We start from the raw sequence: 24,578 nt of genomic DNA, 5'->3' as shown, positions 1-24,578 counted from the left end.
AAACAGAAAGCCATTTATGTATAGTTTGAAAATGTGAAAAACAATATTAATGTATTGCCTATGGATACCTAGATATGAAATAAAAGTTTAAAGAAATTATTTGGAATGATAAATATTAAATTCAAGATAGTATTAGGAGAAGAAAGAGAGATATGCTTGTAAAGGTTACGTAGGGCCCAGATCCCAACTCAGCCCTTGACTTACCAGCTGTATACCCTTAGACAAGTTGCTTAACCTCTGTGCCTCAGTTTTTTGATGTATAAAATGGAAAAATAATATTATCTACCTCATAGGTATGCTGTGAGGGTGAAATGAGTGAGCATAGGTAAAATGTTTAGAATAATACCTAGCAAATAGTAAGCGCTATATAAGCATTGACAATTCACCTTCTAATTACGTATTTTTTATTATCCTCTGTTTATTTTTTTAAATGTTAAACTTTGCAGTTTTTTAAAATGTATAAATGTTTCAGTATTCTAAAAGATAAAGACTATATGTAACATAACTACAGTATAATTAGTACACCTAAAATTAACAATAAATCCTTAACATCAAATACCCAGTTAATTGTTCAAATTCCAATTGCGCATAAGTGTCATTAACTTTTTATAGTTTCTTTGGATTAAGGTCCATGCATTATACTTTATGGATTTTTATCTTTTAAGACATTTTAATCTACAAATTCCTCCTCCAACTTTCCTTTTTCTGCAATTTAGTTTTATTGAGGTATAACTAGTATATAAAAATCACACACATTCAATGTATACATCTTGATGAGTTTAGACATATGCATATACTTACCATACTATCACTGCAACGTCCAGAAAGTTTCTTGTGTTCTTTTGTGTGGCTTGTTTTTTTGTTTTTGTTTTTTTTTTTTCTGGTTTTATTTTGTAAGAGCACAACGTGAGATCCATCTTCATTAGTTTGTTTTTAAATTTTCTCTCCAGACTTTCCACAAACACATTTAACCATTGTCCACATGCATGCATCTACCTGTCACTTAAAATAACTGATCCGGTTGGAACATAGATATGCACCCCCCTTGTCCTGAGGAAAGCACGGAAGGAAGCTTATTCAGCAACAGAGTCAAAGTTACAGAGGTTTGCTCTTATAAGCTAAATAAGTTCCTGTGTTCTACTGTACATGAGATCCAGGGATCTATCCTCCTAACATATTTTGAAGTATAGAACAAATACTGCAATTTTCTAAAAAGAAGAGATGTCATTCTTGCCCTTTGTCATCAAAGAGTTGATAAGTGGGGCTTCCCTGGTGGCACAGTGGTTGAGAGTCCACCTGCCGATGCAGGGGACACGGGTTCGTGCCCCGGTCCAGGAAGATCCCACATACCGCGGAGCGGCTGGGCCTGTGAGCCATGGCTGCTGAGCCTGCGCGTCCAGAGCCTGTGCTCCGCAACGGGAGAGGCCACAACAGTGAGAGGCCCGCGTACCAAAAATAAAAATTAAAAAAGTTGATAAGTGAACAAAGATTAAAAAACATCATCAACATAGGAATTTCAGGGTGTGGCATAATAATAGTATAGCTGAAATGTGTTAACCCCTAAATGTAGTAGGTACTATGCTTAAGATACACTCATTTTATGTTTCCCCACTATTTTTAATCCCTGTTTTACAGTCAGGAATCTTTCTTCCCGCCAGAACCCAGGTAAGAGTGACTCACGCTCTTGACTGCTAGTCTGTACAGCCTACCTGGCTGTTGTTTACATTAGCTTCCTCTACACAGATTCCTGCTTCCTTCCTGTATCAATCTTTATAAGCTAAGTTATGGTAATGAACAGACCTAAAATGGGAGTGGGGTAGCTTCTAATAATAAAGGGTTATTCCTCATTCATGGTACATATTCATCAAGGGTCAGCCGAGAGCTCTGCCACAAGCTCTTTATTCTGGGAGCCAGGAGTCCTGGACAGACTAGCCACAATCTCACACCTTGCGGGTTGCTATGGAGAGAGAGAGAGAGAGAGAATATATGGGAATGAGAACTATGGATAATCTCACCCTAACAGTTAAATGCTCCAGACTGAGAGAGACACACAACTTTTCCACTCACATATTATAAACGAGAGTGCTGGTTTTCAAACAGGGCTAATTTTGCCAATGTCTGGGGACATTTTTGGCTGTCATAGCTGGAGAAGGAGGGGGGATGCTACCTAGTCACCAGAGGTCAGGGATGCTGCTGAACGCCCTACAATGCACAGGACAATCCACCCCCTCCCCCCGCCAGCCACCACAACACACATATAGCAAAGAAGTATTCGGCCCCAAGGTCAATAGTGCCAAGGTTGAGAGACTGTGGACTAGAGCCAGTCGCAGAGAGCCAGAAAGTACAATTTTATGAAACTGTCAGGGAGGAGAACCTGACATACTTGACAAATAACACCAGTGACCACTATGCGTACTCAAGCTTAAGAGCTGTTATAAGGGCCCTTCAGAAAATACTTTCCCGGGATGGAAGTGAACTATTACTTTGCGCGATAGCCATAGAAGGAGTCTTCTAACACACTTAACTCCATCGAAGGGCAGAGGAGGCCCCTGGACTCACTTCTCAGCTGACCGCTGCTCTTCCTCAGCACTGCCTGAAAGAAGTATAATGCAGGCCACATATACAATTTAAAATTTCTAGTCTCCATGTTAAAAAAAGTAAAAAAGAACAGGTGAAATTAATTTAATAGTATAATCTATTTAATTCAGTATATCCAAAATATTATCATTTTTAAATGTAATCATTGTAAAAAAAATGCATGAGATATTTTACATTTTTTGCACTTTGACACTTTGATACTCACAGCACATCTCAATTCAGACTAACCACATTTCCAGCGCTCAGTTGGCACACGTGGTTACAGTATTGGATGTGCAGCTCTGGAGGTTTCTGTTCTGGAACTTGGTGAGGGGCTTTCCTTGGTCTCCTCTGAGCACCAGCAGCACTGCTATCTGTAACCCAGAGTCAGTAAGTTCTGGAAGCATGACATAACTTGCAGGAACATCTATCCCAGACTCCCAGAGACGGTCTGCATATGTTTCGGGAACAAAGAGGGATTGGTTTCCTTTGTAGTCTGTGCTATTACCTCTTTTTCTGATTTTCACTGGCAGGTGCCTCGTCTCCAGACATGGAGCCCAGCTATGGGGGAGGTCTCTTTGACATGGTGAAAGGAGGTGCAGGGAGGCTCTTTAGTAACCTAAAGGACAACTTGAAAGACACCCTCAAAGACACATCTTCCAGAGTTATACAATCTGTTACCAGGTATGTGCGTCCTTCCCCATTAAGTTAATGGACTCCGTGCCCCCAAAGAGTCTGCTTACCTGCCAACTGCTTGTCTGGCTCAAAGACTATCAATTTTGTGATGCAACTGCATGGGATCTGATTGACTAGGAATGCCATTGAAGCCACAAAGTTGAGTCCTTCAGAAGCCACAGGCATAGGCTGGGAGGACTCGGCTCCTTGGTATGTTAGAGGATAGTGGTTGCCATCCCTGGCTTTCGAATCCAGCATCCTGAATTCTAATGCAGTATCTGCCCTTGTTAACCTAAGTCAAATTAATTAACCTCTCTGAGCTTTACTTTGATACCCTGGTAAGATTTGTCTTTAGGTGGTTTGAGAATCAGATGAGACAATAATGCACATGCAATCCAAATAAACAACACTTATGGATTGTAATCAAAACAGAATTTTGTTTTCGTATCTTAATAGCCCTTTAAAATTTATTTACTGGGAGAAGTTTCTACCCTTCTACTGTGTGAAACTTTTACAAGCAGGCCATATGAATTCTTTTTTTATTCTTAGGAATTAGGAAGTTCTAGGGTCACTTTAAGTTAAAATATGTGGTTTAAAATCAGAAATTCAAATGTGAAGTTCAACATATTAATCAACATTTTAATTTTCTTCAACAGTAATTGTATCCTTTACCTTCAATCCCCAACTAGCGCCTGGTAGGCAAAAAAAAAAAAAAAAAAAAAGGGTCCTTTGTTCTTTCTCCATCACTTCCTCCCCTACCCCCTAGGTACATGCGCTGTTTGGAGTGGTAGATGTGTGCTCCTGAGGGTGTGGGCTGTCTTCTATCAACAGTGCTTCCTTGTTAGGAGGAAGGCCTGAAGGGAAGTCAGAATATAGCTGCTGGATGGAAATGTCCCAGGTCATGATGTGCAAGTGATTGAGAGAGAGAAATCCTGGGATATTTGGATCATTTTAATGAGTGCCCTTTCCTGTCTTGCTTTTAGCTACACGAAGGGCGATTTAGACTTCACTTATGTTACCTCCAGAATTATTGGTAAGTTTCTCATGTTTATTACCTGCCCAATAGCTCAGCTTTCAATGGCTGCCCATCACAACAGCGGACCTGTTTAACCTATTTTTTTTTCTGTGTGACCCTTCTTCCAGTGATGTCCTTTCCTCTGGACAGTGTTGACATAGGATTCAGAAATCAGGTTGATGACATTCGAAGCTTTTTGGATTCCAGACATCTTGACCACTACACGGTGTACAATCTGTCACCCAAGTCTTATCGAACTGCCAAGTTTCATAGCAGGGTAAGGAATTTTAGCCCTGATCACAAGGTTGAAGAAATAACAGGGTATTTTCCCCCTTAAGAGCTATCCTCAAAGCCTTTGCCTTTAGGCACATGGAGCTGAAAAACTATATACTCTGGACACTTCTCTAGCCACAAAGTTTTTATTAGGCTGTTATGAAATATTCTGAAGCTTTTCCTTGGGTGAGGATATTTGTAGGAAAGTTTCTCTGTCAATAAGGTACCATCTAATTGAGGGCTTCAAATCAGCTGTGGCTGGTTGCTCAGTTGTTAGGGCACGTTGCTATGCGGCTCAGTGGAGATTGACTGCTACATAGGGCAGTTGGAGACCCTTACGCTGGAGCACTAATGATGCCTTTCACCCTTCGTTATTGCTGCTTTGGCATCGTGATGAGGCAGTGTGGCTAAACCAGTAGAGACACACCAATATTAATGGAAATAGCTTTCTGACATTTGGTAAAGGTATGTGTTTCATAAGTGAGGTATAGCACATAAACAGTCCACACTGTAGGTTTGGTGATACTATTGCTAATATTTATAGCAGTGAGAGCAGCAGCAACATTTTTAGAGCATTTACAGTGTGCCAGGAACTTTACGTGCAATATCTCATTAATTCTCTCAACGGTCCTCTGAAGTAGATGGAGAAACTGAGGCACAGAGAGGTAAGGTAACTTGCCCAAGACTACAGGCATGTGTCTTAGCCATTACTCTGGGCTGACAGTATTACCTGGAAACCTGGATTATCCTCTTAAGGAGCTTTTAGAACTAGGCAGAGAAATAGTTCTAGTTTCAGGCTAGTTAAGGAGCTGTGAGAACTGGCTTTGGTTTGAATCTGATGTTAAGCCTGATATTTCTGGCCACTGAATTCTTGATTTACTCGCTAAAATCAGGCTTTTTCCTCTCAGGAACATTTTCAAAAATCTTGACTTAGCCTTTAGATATGATTGGTTCTTCAGCTACATCTGGATTTATTAATAAATAGAAAGGGGTTTTACACATTGGGCCCTTTAAAAGTGAAAATTGATTTCAAATATGCAAAATGATAGCTGGTTGTGTGTACTGTGTATCGAGGATCTCAGCTTTGATGCCAGAACACATTTTGCTCCAAATTTTAGTTGCCATTAATAATCTCTGGGTGTCAGTTTCCTGATCAGTAAAAACTAGAAGAGAGTCTGTATGCTGTATGCTCTCTTAGACCACTTCCTGCCCTAATGTTCAGTAAGATAAGGGAGAATTTTGTGAAGGATTCTCTTTTCCCAGAGTGTTTCCAAAATGGGCAAGAGGTAACCCAGTGGTTCGCAAGCTTTAGTGTACATCAGAATGTCCTAGAGGGCTTGTTAAACACCTGGGCCTGGCACTTCTGGTTCAGCGGAGGGGTGTGGTCAGAATCAACATTGCTAACAACTTCCTCGGTGCTACTTCTACTGTTGCCCTGGGAGCCACTCTCTGAGAAGCACTGATATAACCATTCTCAAGTGGTGTTGTCCAAATTCCAATTCTATAAGGGAGATTTTAAATGCAGCTCTCTAATATTCCCTGTAGTTAACTGCCCTTCCACCTCTTAATCCATCTATTACCTAATTCAGAGCAAGTGAATTAGCATCCAGCAAAAATGTGGGTAGCTATTTTATTTCGAATTCGGATGCAAATATTTTGAATTGATTTTTTCTTGTTTGGAGACTCAGTGCCATCATTTTCTTTCTTTCTTTTTTTCTGATTTTTTTTTTTATTGAAACATAGTTGATTTACAGTGCTGTGCCAATCTCTGCTCTACAGCAAAGTGACTCAGTGATACACATAGTGCCATCATTTTCATAACTGAAGGACCATGGAACATCCTGTATAATATTTCATAGAAATTTTATTTATTCTTGAAATATTTGTGATAATCTGAAAAATTTTCCCTCTGGAAGTAAATGAAGATGTAATATCGTTATAAAAGCATTCATGCATATAAAGGTATCTCTTATATGTATATATGATTTATAAAAGCAAGCTCTTTTATAAAGATATTTAAAGAAAGGCATCAATTAGTGTAACTACATATTTTGTGACCAGACTTAACAGTCTTACCAAAGAAACCAGGAATTGCATATGGAACATCTGCCCCAGACTGCTCTCACTTGCCCTAGAAGAGCAGGGAACACGTTTATTTTATTTGCTACCTGGAACGGTGCCTGGCATGGCTAAGAAATGTCTCTCAGAAGAATGAATATGCCAAGAATTGTTGAACACATAGATATCAAATAAAAATTTGATTCTTGGGACTTCCTTGGTGGCACAGTGGTTAAGAATCCACCTGCCAGTGCAGGGGACGTGGGTTCGATCCCTGGTCTGGGAAGATCCCACATGCCATGGAACAACTAAGCCTGTGCATTGCAACTACTGAGGCTGCACTCTATAGCCCGCAAGCCACAACTACTGAGCCCGTGCATCATAGCTACTGAAGCCCGTGAGCCCTAGAGCCCACGTGCCGCAACTACTGAGCCCACTCACCGTAACTGCTGAAGCCCGCGTGCTGCATCTATTGAAGCCCGCACGCCTAGAGCCTATGCTTTGCAACAAGAGAAGCCACCTCAATGAGAAACACGCGCACCACAACAAAGAGTAGCCCCTGCTCGCCACAACTAGAGAAAGCCCGTGTGCAGCAACAAAGACCCAACGCAGCCAAAAATAAAATAAATTCATTAATTAACTAAAAAAAGTTTGATTCTTATTCTCAAGGCACTTAAGCCTAGTTGGAGAGAGAAGTCAGGACGTTCTAAAGACAATAATATTTACAGTACCTTCTGAGGGAGTTTAGTAAAGGGAGACAGCAGTGAGAGCTGAACCTTGATGCATGAGTCTTGTGTAGGTGAAAGTGGTGTGGTTATTTCTTCTCCATGCAAATTGTAGTCTGTGTCTTACCAGGCAGGCTCCGCATGATCTGGCCTCTGTACCTCTCTAGCTCATCTTTCATTGTTCTCCACTGCCTGAGAACCATGCTCCCACCAGGGGAGACGCACCTCTCTTTGCATGAGCTGCTCCCACTCCCTGAAAGGCCACGCATGCCACACCCCCACCCCTTCTTTGTTCGCCAAATTTCGCTAAGGGGAGGATTTCCACATACCACAAGCCTTTTCCAATTCTTTCCCCTAAAACGCAGGATTGCACTGCACCTTTAACCCTTCATAGATAGCCCCAGAACTCTGCGGACTGGAAGAGGACCCTCTGAACTAGCTCCCTCAACCCTCAGTTGCATCTTAGAAGGACAGTCCCACAGCCTTAGTATTTTCATCTTAGCTCTGTTTTTGATGTGGCTACATCTCTTTTCAAGTTCCTAGTCTTTTCTCTTCCCAGCACTAACACCGCAAATTGATTTGCATCGCACTGTTGCATGACTTAGAAAAGTGTTCTTGGTTCTCATCTTCTAGTCCTTGAGGCCCGAAATCATTTTCTACTCCTTCCAGACCAGTGGAGTGCTAGGTCTGCAGTTAAATCTTATTTTAATAAATGTAGATGGCCAAGGCTTCTATAAATACCACTGTTGGAAAAGCCCAAACACAAGACTGGTTTTATTTATAGACTCACAGGAGTCCAGCTGTGTCTATATCTCTATGCCTTGAACCCTGAACTCAGTCATTTTATCTTTTTATTATGTGATGTGTGGTTGGAGATAAAGATGGTGGTGACAGAGACAGGCTGTTTCCAGGAAGATTTTACTTTGCTGAGGGGCATCATTCTGTATTTTGATTCACTTTTAGGCTTAGAAACCACATGGGTTGACAGGAATCATATGAAATAATTAAATAGCAATTCCTTAGTATTTGCATATGTAACAGAATGTTAAAATAGGACTCTGTGTTTAGTTTCAATTTTAGCAGAGGATTTGACTCAAAACAAAACATGGCAGGTAGCCCTTCCTTCAGAGTGCTAGAATACCTATTCAGGACTGCAGAGGAGATATTGAATGTCAGTGTTTTGACTCTTCTTAGCCAGTATCCACCTTGAGGAAATAAACATCCTGATGTTGACAGTGAAGTCCTGTAGACCAATGAGATGCATCATCTAAGCCAGATGTTCTGAATCTGAGTTTAAAAGACATGGATCCACTGTATATTTCGATCCATGCATGGGCTTCAGAGAGTTTAACCATCTGTTTTCACTCCTGTTTTTTCTTTATTGTGGTAAAATACACATAACATAAACATACCATTCTAAGCATTTGTAAGTGTACAATTCAACAGCATTAAATTCACTCACAGTATTCTGTAACCATCACCAGTATCTATACCCAAACCTTGTTCATCATCCCCCCAGTAAACACTATAGCCATTTACTCTGTGTGTATGTGTGTGTGCACTGGTTCCATTTCTGCACAGAAGGTTTTATAACTCTGCCCTAGAATGTCAGGAACTACTGCTTTACACATTTCTTGGTGTTGCTGTTGGCAATAAATGGAAAAGCAGATGAATGGCCACCAAGTCTAGCCTGCCCTAAAGTTCTTACATTCTGATAATGCTATTCCAGTGCCACTTTGAGCCTCCTTCCTCTGTCTAACCAGGGAGGGGTATGCTGATGGACCCCAGTTAGTAGCATTGAAAAGATAAACCCAGCTGGTTCTTCTAGAATCTTCTTTTATTTCGACTATTTCTAAACTGCATAATCTTGTAGAATTTCTTCCTCTTTGCAAAGAACTTAATTTTAGGAAAATATATGATCAACTTGGGTTTCTTAAAGGATTGTTTGAAGGTCACATTTTTTTTTTCCTTTTTCCTTCCAGAATTCATCAAAGAGGTCACCATAGCTCCCAGTTGTTTCTGCTCTGATTTGCTGGTTGGTGAAGGGAGTTGGCCATAGCGGAGTGACTTTATAGATTATATTCATCTGTCCTCTGCCACTGTGCATCAGTATAAGGACAGGAAATAATGGGGCAGAAAAATATCCCTGGCCTGGGAGCCAGAGGACCAGGAAGCCCCACCTTCTCGTTCTGTAGCCTTCAGTGAATTGAATGTCTTATTAACTTTGGTAAAAAAATAGCCGTCACTTGATCCCATAACTATCTCACAAATGTAAGATGGAATTGTAGTTAATAATCATCAGACAGTATACACATTTTATTATTATTTTTTATTTAGGTGAAATTCATATAATATGCACAAATTTTGAATATTAAAAATTATCTTAGATTCACATCTCAGCTGTTCCTTTTCTTAGGTAAGTTACTTTACCTCATCTAAAACTCAGTTTTCTCCTGTATAAAATGCAGATAACAATAAGGATTCCTATCTCACAAATAAAAAATTTTTCTTTAGGTTTGCTGTAAGGAATACATTTGATAGCAATGTCTGGCTTAGAGTAAACATTCAGTAAGTGGAAGCTATAATTACCGTTAATAATAATAAAATGCCAAAGAAATTATTGCCTGTACTCCTGTCCTCCAAAAATGGTGTCAGATTCTTAAGACACTGGATATGGCTCTTCAGTCTGATTCTCCATAGCCCATTTTGCTCTTATGCTCAGCAAGTGGGATGCTTCTGTCATCTCCTCTCGTGCTTGGGGAGACAGAAATATGAAAACCAAATGGCATCCAGCCCTGGTGCTGTTCTGGCCTCCTTTCCCACTGGGTGGTATCATGGCAGCCTGTAATCCATATGGCGTTTTCTGATGCTCTACAGCTCCAGGAGGGGTTCAGAGAGACTGGAGGCAGCATCATGAAGTGTCACCTGCCCGAGGATTGTGCTTATTGCATGAAGCTGTGAACCTCACAGAGCTACAAAAATCGCTTGCAGGGATTCAATTCGTTTAAAAAATTTTTTTGATTTTGTTTATGCCTTAAATGTTTTTCCCCTTTAGACAGAGCGCATGCTTTTAAAACATTCTAATTGTATGTTTGCTTAATGGAGTATAATTATATGTCAAGTAAATATGTAATTATGCAGTACTTTAAATTAATATTATTTACTTGATTGGTTTAATGATTCTGAACAATTAGTCTATTGTGCTAAGAACAATTTAGCCAGCTTTTAGCTGAGACTCATAGATATTGACATTTAGTGTTTGTAGGAGTGACATACAGTTTCTAAAAGGTTTAAAAATACTGCCTTGAGAAAACAAATTTCCTACACTTTTACACGGTCGCAATCTAAAAAAACAACAAAATCGGTTCCTTCTTCAAGATATTTTACATGCAGACAAATATTATTGTAAGAAGAGATTGCCAAATAGGGTTCATTCCTTCATTCTTTCACTCATTGATTCGCTCAGCAAATACCTACTGGAGTGCCTGCCATTGGACTAGAACACAGACTCTGGACTTGGGTTACAAAAATGAAAAATGGTCTCTCTTCTCATGGAGCTTAGTGTCTAGAGAGGGAGACAGACATAAACAGTTAATTTGAATACAGTACGTTGGCACTGTGTTTACGTTGTGCTCCTTAATTCTTACCACCATTTTTATTTTACACACAAGAGAATTAAGGCTTGGAGAGGTTAGCAACTTGTCTAAGGTGAATCAGGTAGTAAGTGGTAAAGCTAAGGTGAAAAGCCAACTGTGGCTTCACCATTTTGCTCTACTGGTGAAAGCTATAACAGATGAAAATGGACAAAGATGACTAAGATGACTAAGCACTTCTGCCTGTGGGTGTTAGAGGAACTGTCAGAGACAAGAGAACACTGAACTTCGGCTTTGGAGTAGGAATAGAAATTTACCAAGGGAAGGAAAAACATCACAGGCAGGAAGCAGCATGTATAAATGTACATTTTGCAGTTCCTCTGATGGCAAAATTTTTCTTCCCAATTATTCTGTTTTTAATCAATATATTGTTTCCATTCCTTGAGAACTTATCAATGGGGAATCTATCTGAGGATAAAGAATGGGCCAGAAATAGACCCAAATCATGTTGGGTGAAAGAGGCAAGCTGTTATGGAGTTTAAATCAACAGAGGCCCAATACTGGGTCACCCTGGATTGTTTGGTAGCTTTTTTAGGCATTTCATCTACTTTGTTTAATAAACTATACCTGTCATTCTCAAAGGTCTAGGAAAATTAATAACCTGGAAGGTCCCCTGACACTACCCACAATCATTTTGTAGGAGAAAAGTTACAAATTAACTAAAAAGAATGTGGTTTTTGGCAGCCACAGAGAGAAAGAAACTCCATATGTTTGCTTTCAGGTGTCAGCTCTAGAGACCACAGATAATTTCCCACTTATATTTGACTAGTTATTATCTAGTTACTAGAAAAGCATGAACCAAACAGATTATTCCTGCCTCTCTCTCCCCACTCTTAAATGTAAAGAATTTGGGACGTTTGGGTTTTCTTAGACCAGTGGTGTTAGTGTTGCAGAGCACTTTCTGATGACACTATCTGTATAAAACCTGTTGTTTTCTCCAGAATTCCCTGTATCAGCCAATGGCACCTGCCATCCTTTTATCCTTTTATCCAGCCATTTAGGCTGGAAACCTAGCAGTCATCCTTGACTCCTCCCCCTCCACATACCCCTCCACACTCATGCATTGCCACCCTGTGATCAATCCCTGAGTCTTGTACAGGCATTCCACTTCCTCTGTATTTTTTGAATCCCTCAAGTCTTTGTGTGTCTCACTGCCACTCATCTAGCCTAAGCCACCATCATTTCTTACTTAGATTCCTAATATAGCCACCTGACTGTACTCTCTGACTTTTGTCTTGTGTCATCTATATCTGTTCTCCATACTGGACCTTGAGAGGTCTTTGGAAAATGCGAGAGTCACTCTCCTTCTTAAATACTTCTCTCAGTTCTTAACAAGGCCTGGTATGATCTGACCCTTCAGTCTATGATTTTGCCATATAGGGTTTCATTCATTTTTTCTAAACATAGCTAGCTCTATCTGACCTTAGGGCTTTGCACTGACAGTTACCTGATAAAATAATAATAATAATAATGATAGCCAGTATTAATCGGTCACTTTGTGTATGTCAGATACTGAGCTAAGCCCTTGAAATACATTCTCATGTAGTAGCCACAACCCCATGAGGCAGGTAGGTAGGTATCATTCATGACATTTTATGGAGAAAGGCTTAGAGAGGTCATGAAGTTTGCCTAAGTTTTTCCTTACTGTTAAATTAATAAATACCTAATTGATTGAGGCTCATGCCTAGAATTTTGAGGCAAATGATAATCTCAGCCAGTATACTGTTGTAGCAAAGTGACTTATACTCAGAAGACCTGGGTTGCAATGCTGGTACTGACCAGCAGTGTGACATTAGACAAGACAACCTCTGAAAATCAGTTTTCTTATCTGCAAAATAGAGATCATATTAGTACCTGTCTTATATGACTGTTGTACAGATCAGAGCCAAGCAGAATTCTAGGAACATAGCTGATATCCTATAATGTGTTAAAGTGAACATGTGTGTTAGATGAATGAAAATGCTAGAGGTTGCCCCCATGGAGTTGTGGGTTCCCTCATTAAAAGAGGAAGAAATAAGACCCTTGAAAAAGCCTATCTTTGGCTTATTCAGCAGCACTTTTTCGTGTTTTCACTTTTATCATCTTGGATAAAATTAGGGATAGTGCAGGATTTATAATGTAATCCTATAATTAAGCATCTAGTAAGCAGGTCAAAACATTTTATACTAAATAGAAATTAAATTCAGTGGAGGGCTTCCCTGGTGGCGCAGTGGTTAAGAATCCGCCTGCCGATGCAGGAGACACGGGTTCGTGCCCCAGTCCGGGAAGATCCCACGTGCCGCGGAGCAACTAAGCCCGTGAGCCATGGCCGCTAGGCCTGCGCGTCCGGAGCCTGTGCTCCGCAACGGGAGAGGCCACAACAGTGAGAGGCCCACATACTGCAAAAAAAAAAAAAAAAAAAAAAATTCAGTGGAACATTGAACCTTTGAAATCCAAATAGTGGAACCTTTAAAAATCCAAATATGTATGTTAAATCATCTAGTTTAATTTAAAATGTTTTGGGTTGACCAAAAAGTTTGTTCGGGTCTTTCCGTAAGAGCTTACAAAAACTCGAAGGAACTTTTTGGCCAAGCCAATATTTCAAAATATGTTTACCAAAACAGAATTTTTAAATTTAAAAAATTGCAGGATTAAACTCTTCTTTCTGTGTTTGGACCCTGTTCCCAACTCTTTCTGCTGTATTAAAAGAGAATGTAGTGTCACTTCCAGAAGTCGTTTGGTGTGCTACCTGCCCATGGAGAGGAAGTCGCTTGGCGAATTCATTTCCTTCCGCTGTGTTCCTTTAGGTCTCAGAATGCAGTTGGCCCATCAGGCAGGCACCCAGTCTGCACAACCTCTTTGCTGTGTGTCGGAATATGTATAACTGGCTACTACAGAATCCCAAAAACGTCTGTGTTGTCCATTGCTTGGTGAGTAACCTTTTCTTCTTGCTGTTGTGGCTATCATTCGTGCTGGTTTGGTTTGGTCAAATACAAATGACCTTACACAGACTGGTGAACAGGTAATGCTTAAGTTGAATAAGCATTTCTTAAGAACCCACTTAGGAATTAGGTGATGTGAGGGATGTAAAATGAGGGGAAAACTTATTATCCTTGCCCTAAAGCTCGAATACCAGTGGGAGAGGCAGATATGTATACAACCCACATAATACAGGGCCTCTGGAATATGCTAACTATTTAAAAGAGATAGAAACAAGAGCTGTGTGTGCATAGGCAAAAATGCCATTGAGTTTTGGGTGAATAGAATTGACATAAGCACACTGGAATATTCTTTTCTTACCTTTATGTTTGAATAAAAATGAAATAAAAAGACATCTATGCCCTTATAAGTAGTCACATAGATTGAGTGTATTTTATAGCAATTCCCAGTGGGACTGATGATTTTTCTGACCACTGACTTCCTAGAGTCCCTTTCCCCAACCCTTCCTCTGGAGGGCTCTTGCCTATTGTTTAAAACTCAACTTTAGGTAAAATCTTTTTTGACAATATGGACATTCGACCTATATATCTAAACGTCTTTGGGTTTAAGCATTTAATATACTGCATCATCATAATCTGGTGGCCCGCCTGTTTTCCCACTAGACTGTGAGCCTCCTGTAGGCAAGAACTGTGTCTTTTTTACTTTGCAATCCCATGTATGAAAGATTTTCTTTTAACACTGTATTTTATTTTTACAAGAGATAAATAAACTGACACCGAGCATTGTAAATGGATGACCACAACAAAAGCGACAATGATTGCAATTACCAGACACGAAACACACTCATACTATGTCATAATATTGACATTCAGTCCAGTAATCCTCCACTGTAACAGCTCCTTTCCTTTGCAGTGAAAATTGATTTGTATATTTTTTGCCTCTGAGTCCTTGTGGGATTTCTTTTTTATTATTCTATTCAAACAGAAAGTCACAAGGTGTGAAAGATTTGACTAAGCAATTGGATATATGAAGAAATGAACACACAAATGAAATCTGAGCATAAATACTAGAACTAGTCATTGCTTCTAAAAACTTCAAGGTGTATTTTTTGCTATAATCTTAGTTGATTTTCCCCCTCTTTCTTGAGAGCCAGTTGGCTAAAAGAGGGATGAAAGCTGCGATTTTTTTCTTCTTTTCATCTCACATCCCCAAATTCTTGGTAATAAAAGAAGAACACTTGGTGTTTTGTAGGAGTTTAATGTGAAAGGCCAAAGGGTTTTCCTTTCAGAGACAGAACAGATTGGATAAAGGACAGATTATTTTTAGAGACTAAGCAGGCTTTAGGTACTTTGGTGATTTTTTTCTTCACTCGAGAACTTTCTAAAAGTTCAGCGAGCCTAGGTCTGGGCAGCTTTGTAAGAGAACATGGCTCGAGAGAGACCAGAGGCTCCCAGTTCTAATGATACAATCCTAACAAATAAAAACCCAATGAAGAAGAAAAAAGAAGAGACATACAAAGAGTGAAGACCCTATAGCCTGCTCTCTAGGCTTACTGAAAAAGGACATGCATGAGTTGGAAGTCTGCACCAAGTCTTTGGAAGTGGAATTGCAGCTGGAGATGGGAGCATTTATTTTTAACCTATATATACTGCTGTTTTATTAAAAATAAGAATATATTCATCTTTTAATTAAAAAAACTAAGGAAACTTTTAAAAAGACCTGCATGGCCGATAAAAGGAGGAAACACATATCTAAGAGCCATGAACCTGTTACAAGAGTGTCAGGAAGACTAAATTCTAAAAGGAATTAAGATTGAGAAAAACGTCTTTTTAAAAAACCCTGTCCTTGGAATAAGGACAACAACAAATGCTGGAGGCACACAGTATAATCTTAAGTCCTTTATTCTGTTCCTTCATCGGGGCAACAGATGTCAAGCTAGAAAGGGAATAACACTGATAATTAAGACAAAGCTGAGAGGTAAGGAGATAGTAAAAGAGCGTCACAGTACTTAAAAATAATCCACTCTCTAGACTTAAATTATGTGACAGAATGCTAAAAGCACTTGGAAAAGCAATTATGGGTTCCTTATGCAACATGAGGAAACAGGAAGAAGAGCTCCAGTCAAGCAAGGAAAGGAGATTTTTTCCAAAAGATGGAGGAGGTTGATCATGGAAAGTTACAGGCTGGTGAGCCTGATGGCAATTCAAGGCAAAATTCTAACACAATTTGTGCACAGATGATTTTAAACTCTTAGAAAAAAGGAGTCCACATCGATTCATTATGAACACACATATCAAACCAACTGAACTTTCGGAACAAGACTAATAGATTAGTAGAGATAGTTTATTGGATTCCTGTGAGATATTTCCCCATTTCTTATATTCAAGATGGAGAAATTTGGGCTAAATTTTTATACATTTAGACAAATATTGGCTGAACATTGCTTCCAAAGATAGGTGACTAATGGATCAGCATCCTCCCAGGAAAAGGTTGCATTTGGTTGCCCTTTTACTGACAGCTTTGAAAATGTGGCGGCAAGCTTATCAGTTTTCTCAGATTGGTCATTTAATAGAAACTACCAATGTGAAATTAAACCCAGGAGAAATGTAAAGTCCTGAATTATGGTTCTAAAAGATTAAGTGTATTTGTCTATTAGCTTAGCACATCATTTGAAAAGAACTAACAGGGCTTCCCTGGTGGCGCAGTGGTTGAGAATCCGCCTGCCGATGCAGGGGACACGGGTTCGTGCCCCGGTCCGGGAAGATCCCACATGCTGCGGAGCGGCTGGGCCCGTGAGCCATGGCCGCTGAGCCTGCGCATCCGGAACCTGTGCTCCGCAACGGGAGAGGCCACAACAGTGAGAGGCCCGCGTACCGCAAAAAAAGAAAAAAAGAAAAGAACTAACAGTTTTAGTTGATAGAAAGATCAATAAGAGCTTATGGTGTGATATAGCTTACATTTGAACTAGTTTAGCCTGGGGTTATGTTAATAAAAGCATAGTGTTCTTACCACACTAAGGAAGATGATATTTCCTCTGTAGTGTGGTCAGATCACATCTTATATCTTGCATTTAACATCTGGGCAGCACATTTAAGGCTGTTGTTTTAAAACTGAAATCTGTTAAGAGGAAGTCCACTGAATGATGATGTCTCTTAAAATGGAACATCAAATGAGGAAGAATTGAAGGGATTGTGTAGTAGTCAGGGTTCTCTAGAGAAACAAAACTGACAGGATATGTGTAGAGATACATATGTAAGAGGAGATTTATTATAGGAATTGGCTCAAGTGATTCTGGAAGCCTAGAAGTCCCACAATCTGCCTCCTGCAAGATGGAGGACCAGGAAAGCCAGTGGTAATATTTAGTCTGTGTTTGAGGCCCTGAGAACCAAGGGGGTCACTGGTGTAGGTCTGAAAGCCAAGAGCTCCGATGTCCAAGAACAGGGAGAAGATGGAGGTCCCAGCTCAAGAAGACAAAGAGAATTCTCCCTTCCTTTGCCTTTTTGTTCTATTTGGACCCTCAACAGGTTGGATGATGCCAGGCCACTTTGGTGAGGGTGAATCTCTACTCAGTCTACTGATTCAAATGCTGATCTCTTCCAGAAACGCCCTCACAGACACACCCAGAAATAATGTTTTACCAGCTCTTTGGGCATCTCTTAGTCCAATCAACTTGTGACATAAAATTATCACAGATTGGGTATGTTTTCAACCTGGAAAATAGAAAAGTTGATGGAAAGGAAGAGTATTTCAGATATGTGAAGGGTTGTCCCAGGGAGACAGGAGTAAGTTTACGCTTTGCCCCACCTGAGGACTCGTTACCTTCACCCTAAACTGAGGGACCTCAACTGTTAGTTCTGATCCTACAAGTCCAAAGTTACTTTGAAGACTAGATTTTTTTTTTTCAGTAAATATGTACAAATCAAATTTATATTGCTGGTTTTCTTAGGTTAGCAGAGAGTCAATTGTATCCTAAGAATCAGTCTTCCCTTGCTGCTTTGTGATTTAAATAGCTGGGACAGATTTGGGTTTTCAGGTGAACAATTTTGAGCTGACAGGCTACTCTAGTTAAGATTTCTCTCCTCCACACCCCACGCCCAGACTCCCCACCCTTAACCTCTTTCTTTTAATTGCAAGTACAGCGACTCTCAGTGTTAAGTGCCTGACCGATCCATGTTTATGACAAGTTTATACATTTTCTTTGATAGGATGGACGGGCAGCATCATCAATTCTGGTTGGTGCTATGTTCATTTTCTGTAATCTCTACTCTACTCCTGGCCCAGCTGTTCGATTACTCTACGCAAAGCGACCAGGAATCGGACTTTCGCCATCCCACAGGAGGTAAAGTCAGCTAGATGCAGGGTTGGCGCAGACATGGTCTAATTTGTATCATGTCCCCCAAAAAGGGAAAAAACCTTTTTAGATAATCGATGTATTGTCTTCTCTTTGGGCACAGTTTCTTCTTTCTCTTATTTAAACTGCGTCTCCTTACTTCCTCTTGGATTCAAACTGCGTCTGATGATAAATTCTGATTTTTTTCCCAAAGCTAGCCTTTAACTGATAAATTTAATCTGCTAGATCAAATATTGAGCTAGTGTAAAATGCCCATAAGCTTTTTCATTTAATAAATACTCCTTTATCAGCTCTTTGGGGGGAAGTACAGCAGTGTTACTAGTTAAAAGCTTTCCTAAATTATGGCAGCGTTCTCTTTTGCCAGTTAATGTTTAAACAATTAACACAGTAAATTTTTATTGTAGGTTAATAATTTATGAGAACAAACTTTATAGCAAATTGACTGCTTATTTCTTCTGCTGTGGTCAGCACCAACAGAATGTCTGTCTTGTGTTTTAGGTACCTGGGCTACATGTGTGACCTCCTAGCAGACAAACCCTACCGCCCTCACTTCAAGCCTCTCACTATTAAGTCGATCACTGTCAGTCCAGTTCCTTTTTTCAACAAACAGAGAAATGGATGTCGCCCTTACTGTGATGTACTGATTGGAGAAACCAAAATATATACAACTTGTGCAGATTTTGAACGAATGAAGTAAGTCATGATACTTTTCTTCATTTCTTCTTGTGAACTGCTCCATTCTTGTGTAAGTTGGATCCTATTCTTCCTTTGAAATGGCTGATATTTTTTAAAATGTTCAGTATAGGTGGTAATCATAGAAAAGCACAATTAAATCAAGGGATACCATAGCCCTCCTTCAAATGGTGATACAAACTAAGGGACTAACATGAGCTATAATGAGGGTTAAGACAATGGTGTAGGGCAGAAGACCTGGACATTTAAGAAGGAGATGACGTTGGTAAGAATTGGTGATGATAATGGAAGAATCAGGAATGAATGAGGTTTCTAGGTGAGCAACTAGGTAGATGGTTATATAATTTAAAAGTTATAGAATCTATAATAAAGAGCAAGTGCCAGTGGGAGGTGGTGGGAGATATGGAAGAAGGGACTGGATGATAACAGAAAATGAAATTAATTTGAAATAGATTGAATTTCAAAATTGGTATACGAGATATTCACAGAGCATCTCACTGCTGTTTCTATATTGATCTCAGTTAGACTTCTTTGTTCTCTCTCTGTTTTTATCATAAATTTACAGTTAGGGAAAGGTAAATACACCAGGGCTACATGTATTGGGGGAAAACGATTTCTGCGAATGGGCAATTGATTTATCTAGAAATCAGGATGAGATGGAGAGAGAGGACCTGGCATAAGACCAGTGGCATCCTGTGGCAGAACCAATTTGCATCCATTTGGCACTGGCTGTGCTCTTGACTTTGCTTAATACAAGAAATGGTTCCTGGGTTCAGGCCTGGGCAAGCAGGTGCCTTGGCCAGAGCCACAGAAGACTGTGCCTGTATACCTGTGTTATTGTGCCAAATTAGACTCTCTTTCAGTGTATGCTTTTGTCTCTGTTTAAAGAGAATACCGTGTCCAAGATGGAAAAATCTTCATTCCCTTGAGCATCACTGTGCAAGGAGATGTGGTTGTTTCCATGTATCACTTGAGGTCAACCATTGGAAGCCGGCTACAGGCTAAGGTATGGTTTCAGAAAGAATTATGGTATAAGCTCAGCTGATCCTTTAATAGGAGTGTACATCACTTTGGGCTTGAGTGACTTCTGGTTTTATTTTTTTATTTTATTATTATTTTTTTTTTGCGGTACGCAGGCCTCTCACTGTTGTGGCCTCTCCTGTTGTGGAGCACAGGCTCTGGACGTGCAGGCTCAGCAGCCACGGCTCATGGGCCCAGCTGCTCCGTGGCATGTGGGATCTTCCTGGACCGGGGCACGAACCCGTGTCCCGTGCCTCAGCAGGCGGACTCTCAACCACAGCGCCACTAGGGAAGCCCCGACTTCTGGTTTTAGAATCAGAAAAAACATTTAAAGATTACCTTTGGAAACAACCTAAATGTCCATTGACAGATGAATGGATAAAGAAAATGTGGTATAGGGACTTCCGTGGTGGCGCAGTGGTTAAGACTCCCCTGCCAATGCAAGGGACACGAGCTTGATCCCTGGTCTGGGAAGATCCCACATGCTGTGGAGCAACTAAGCCTGTGCACCACAACTACTGAGCCTGCACTCTAGGGCCCACATGCTGCAACTACTGAGCCCACGTGCCACAGCTACTGAAGCCCGTACGCCTAGAGCCCATGCTCCGCAACAAGAGAAGCCACTGCAAATGAGAAGCCCGTGCACCGTAACGAAGAGTAGCCCCCATTCTTGCCACAACTAGAGAAAGCCCACGTGCAGCAACAAAGACCCAATGCAGAGAGGAAAAAAAAAAAAAGAAAAAGAAAATGTGGTGTATATATGTATATATAAATATATATATAAAAATTTGATTATATATATATAATGGAATACTACTCAGCCATAAAAAAGAATGAAATAACGCCATTTGAAGCAACATTGATGAACTTAGAGATGATCATACTAAATGAAGTAAGCCAGGAGGAGAAAGACAAATACTATATGATATTACTTATATATGGAATCTAAAATATGACACAAATGAACTTATCTACGAGACAGAAATAGACTTACAGACATAGCAAACAGACTTGTGGTTGCCAAGGGGGAGGGGGGTGGGGGAGAGATGGATTGGGAGTTTGGGATTAGCAGAAGCAAACTATTATATATAGAATGGATAAACAACAAGGTCCTACTGTATAGCACAGGGAACTATATTCAATATCCTGTGATAAACCATAATGGGAAAGAATATAAAAAGGAATGTATATATATGTATAACTGAATCACTTTGCTGTGCAGGAGAAACTGACACAACATTGTAAATCAAGTGTACTTCAATAAAAAAAGAAAACTGCAAAAAAAAAAAAAAGATTACTTATGCCCATTGCCTTCATTTTACATGGGAAGAAACTAAGCCTCAGAGGTTTTGACTTGCCCAGATGGTTTTGCCAGAAGATGGAAGCCCAAGAACTAAAGAGCAAACCTTGCTCTTTAGAAACTTGTGCCTTTTTTATAGTGCCCTATTTGGATCGGGATCAGAGGAGATATTTCTATTGAGGATCTGGGATTAAGTAATCATACATTTTCAATTTTTAAATTGAGATAAAACTTACATAACATAAAATTCACCCTTTTGAAGTGTACAGTACAGTTATTTTTAGTATTTTCAAAGAGTTGTGCAGCACCGCTAATTCCCAGACATTTTCAACACCCCTAAAAGAAACTCTACACCTCTTAGCAGCCACTGTCCATTCCTCCTCCTCCATTCCCTAGGCAACCAGGACTCTACTTTCTGTTTCTATGGATTTGCCTATTTTGGACATTTCATATAAATGGAATCATACAATGTGTGGTCTTTTGTGACTGGCTTCTTTCACTTAGCCTGATGTTTTCAAGGTTCATCCATGTTGTAACATATATCAGTATTTCATTACATACCCAGATAATATTCCATTGTACAGTTATATAGCTTTTATTAATCTCTTCATCATTTGATGAACATTTACGTTATTGCCACTGTTTGGATATCACAAATAACGCTACAAGTAATTGCATTTAAAAAAATTTTATTTATTGAAGTACAGTTGACTTAAAATGTTACATTAGTTTCAAGTGTACAACATAGTGATTCATTATTTTTATAGATTACACACCATACAGAGTTATTGTAAAATATTGACTGTATTCCCTGTACTATACATTACATCCTTGTGACTTTATTTATTTTTTATTGGAGTATAATTGCTTTACAATGTTGTGTTAGTTTCTGCTGTACAATGAAGTGAATCAGCTATATGTATACATACATCCCCTCCCTCTTGGACCTCCCTCCCCTCCCCCCATCCCACCCATCTAGGTCACCACAGAGCACTGAGCTGAGCTCCCTGCGCTATACAGCAGGTTCCCACTAGCTGTCTATTTTACACATGTAGTGTATTTATGTTGAACCCAGTCTCCCAATTCATCTCACCCTCCCCTTCCCCCCTATGTCCACATATCCATTCTCTACATCTACGTCTCTATTCCTGCCCTACAAATAGGTTCAAAAACAGAAATATAGATCCATGGTACAGGATAGAAAGCCCAGGGTTAAACCTATGGATATATAATCACCTAATTTATGACAAAGGAGGCCAGAATATACAATGGAGAAAAGACAACCTCTTCAATAAGTGGTGCTGGGAAAACTGGACAGCTACATGTAAAAGAATGAAATTAGAACACTCCCTAACACCATACACAAAAATAAACTCCAAATGGATTAAAGACCTAAATGTAAGACTGGACACTATAAAACTCTTAGAGGAAAATGTAGGAAAAACGCTCTTTGACGTAAACCACAGCAAGATCTTTTTTGACCCACATCCTAGGGTAATGAAAATAAAACCAAAAATAGACAAATGGGACCTAATGAAATTTGAAAGCTTTTGCACAGCAAAGGAAACAATAAACAAGATGAAAAGACAACCCTCAGAGTGGGAGAAAATATTTGCAAATGAAGCAATGGACAAAGGATAAATCTCCAAAATATACAAACAGCTCATGGAGCTCAATATCAAAAAAACAGACAACCCATTTAAAAAATAGGCAGGTGACTTATTTATTTTATAACTGGCAATTTGTGCCTCTTAATCCCCTTAACCTATTTCACCCTTCTCCCCTGTGACAACCACTAGTTTGTTCCATGTGTCTGTGAGTTGGTTTCTTTTTTGTTATGTTTGTTCATTTGTTTTGTTTTCAGAGTCCACATATAAGTAACGCATACAGTATTTGCCTCTCTCTGACTTATTTCACTAGGTATAACACCCTCCAGGTCTGTGCATTGTGTTGCAAGTGGCAAGATTTCATTCTTTTTTATGGCTGAGTAATAACCATATATTACATCTTCTTTATCCATTCATCTGTCAGTGGGCCCTTAGGTTGCTTCCATATCTTGGCTGTTGTGAATAATGCTGCTATGAACTCAATGTTTAAAAAAAACCTAAAACACACAATTTAAAAATGGGCAGAAGACCTAAATAGGCCTTTTTTCCCAAAGAAGGCATACAGATGACCAACGGACACATGCAAAGATGCTCAACATCACTAATCATCAGGGAAATGCAAATCAAAACCACAATGAGTTATCACCTCACACCCATCAGAATGTCTATTGTCAAAAAGACAAGTAACAAGTGTTATTATGGCAAAGGTGTGGAGAAAAGGGCACCCTAGTACACTGTTGGGCGGGATGTAAATTGCTACACCAATATGGAAAACAGTATGGAGTCCCCCCCGCCCCCTCGCCCAAATTAAAAGTAGAACGACCACATGATCCTGCAATTTCACTCCTGGGTATCAATCTGAAGAAAATGAAAACACTAATTCGAAAAGGTATATGCACCCTAATGTTCATAGCAAGTAATTGTATTTTAATTCATTAAAGACTTGCTAAGTACATACTCTGTGCCAGTCATTGCCTAGGGGTTTAGGATTGACAAGAGTAAAACTGTATCTCTGCCTTTAAGGAGCTCAGGGAAAATTCACACATGTACAAATATCCACTACCATTGTAGAGGCAGGATGAGATGTCATAATGGGAGCAGTTTGTTTTATCCAATGGTGGTTCATAAAAGCTACAGAGGATGTGACCTTTCAAGGTGGTCCTTGAAGGATGAGTTCATCAGGTTGGAGCAGGGGTTTCCTGGACAGAAGCAATGGGATGAGTCAAAGTATTGCAAGGTGTAAGAACATAGGGCATTAGCAGGTAAAGGAGGGGCTTGCCAAGGCAGAGTTCGTGGAGAGGAGAGGCTAGAAATGAACCTGGGTCAGCTCCAAACGAGGAGGTTGTTTAATATTCACAGAAAACAAAGATGCAGATATAGAAACAGTTGATGGTGTATGACTCCCCCAAACATAATCTTTTGATCTGATTCCCTTTTCACTGATTGATTGTAATGTGCTTCTCTCATATTTTTAGGTGACCAACACTCAGATATTCCAGCTTCAGTTTCATACTGGATTCATTCCACTGGACACAACAGTTTTAAAGTTCACTAAGTGAGTGCTACTTGGGCCAAAATCCCTTTTCAATCTAAGCAACTGTGAAATGCCAGGAGTCAAGTGCTAAAGGCTCATTAGTGCCATGCTGCAGCTTCCCCCAAAATCCTGTGCTTCAGGGCTGTAGCGTGTGGCTTAGCAACTTACAGAGGCTGGT

The 24,578-nt window shown here is 39.8% G+C and overlaps 1 protein-coding gene across 4 annotated transcripts in view; it reads left to right on the top strand.

Moving 5' to 3' along the window:
- DNAJC6 (DnaJ heat shock protein family (Hsp40) member C6) overlaps positions 1-24,578 on the top strand; it is a 155,637-nt gene that overhangs the window by 103,898 nt on the left and 27,161 nt on the right. For all 4 annotated transcript variants that reach the window (XM_059048531.2, XM_067006503.1, XM_067006513.1 and 1 more), the window contains 8 exons: positions 3,111-3,261; positions 4,236-4,285; positions 4,396-4,544; positions 13,763-13,885; positions 18,101-18,234; positions 18,745-18,939; positions 19,828-19,945; positions 24,342-24,421. In XM_059048531.2, coding sequence (XP_058904514.1) covers positions 3,111-3,261; positions 4,236-4,285; positions 4,396-4,544; positions 13,763-13,885; positions 18,101-18,234; positions 18,745-18,939; positions 19,828-19,945; positions 24,342-24,421 — 1,000 coding nt within the window. The remainder of the gene's footprint in view (positions 1-3,110; positions 3,262-4,235; positions 4,286-4,395; positions 4,545-13,762; positions 13,886-18,100; positions 18,235-18,744; positions 18,940-19,827; positions 19,946-24,341; positions 24,422-24,578) is intronic.

This window comes from Kogia breviceps, chromosome 1 (genome assembly GCF_026419965.1).
Source record: "Kogia breviceps isolate mKogBre1 chromosome 1, mKogBre1 haplotype 1, whole genome shotgun sequence".
Taxonomy (NCBI): domain Eukaryota; kingdom Metazoa; phylum Chordata; class Mammalia; order Artiodactyla; family Physeteridae; genus Kogia; species Kogia breviceps.
This window is presented reverse-complemented; position numbering and strand designations above follow the sequence as displayed.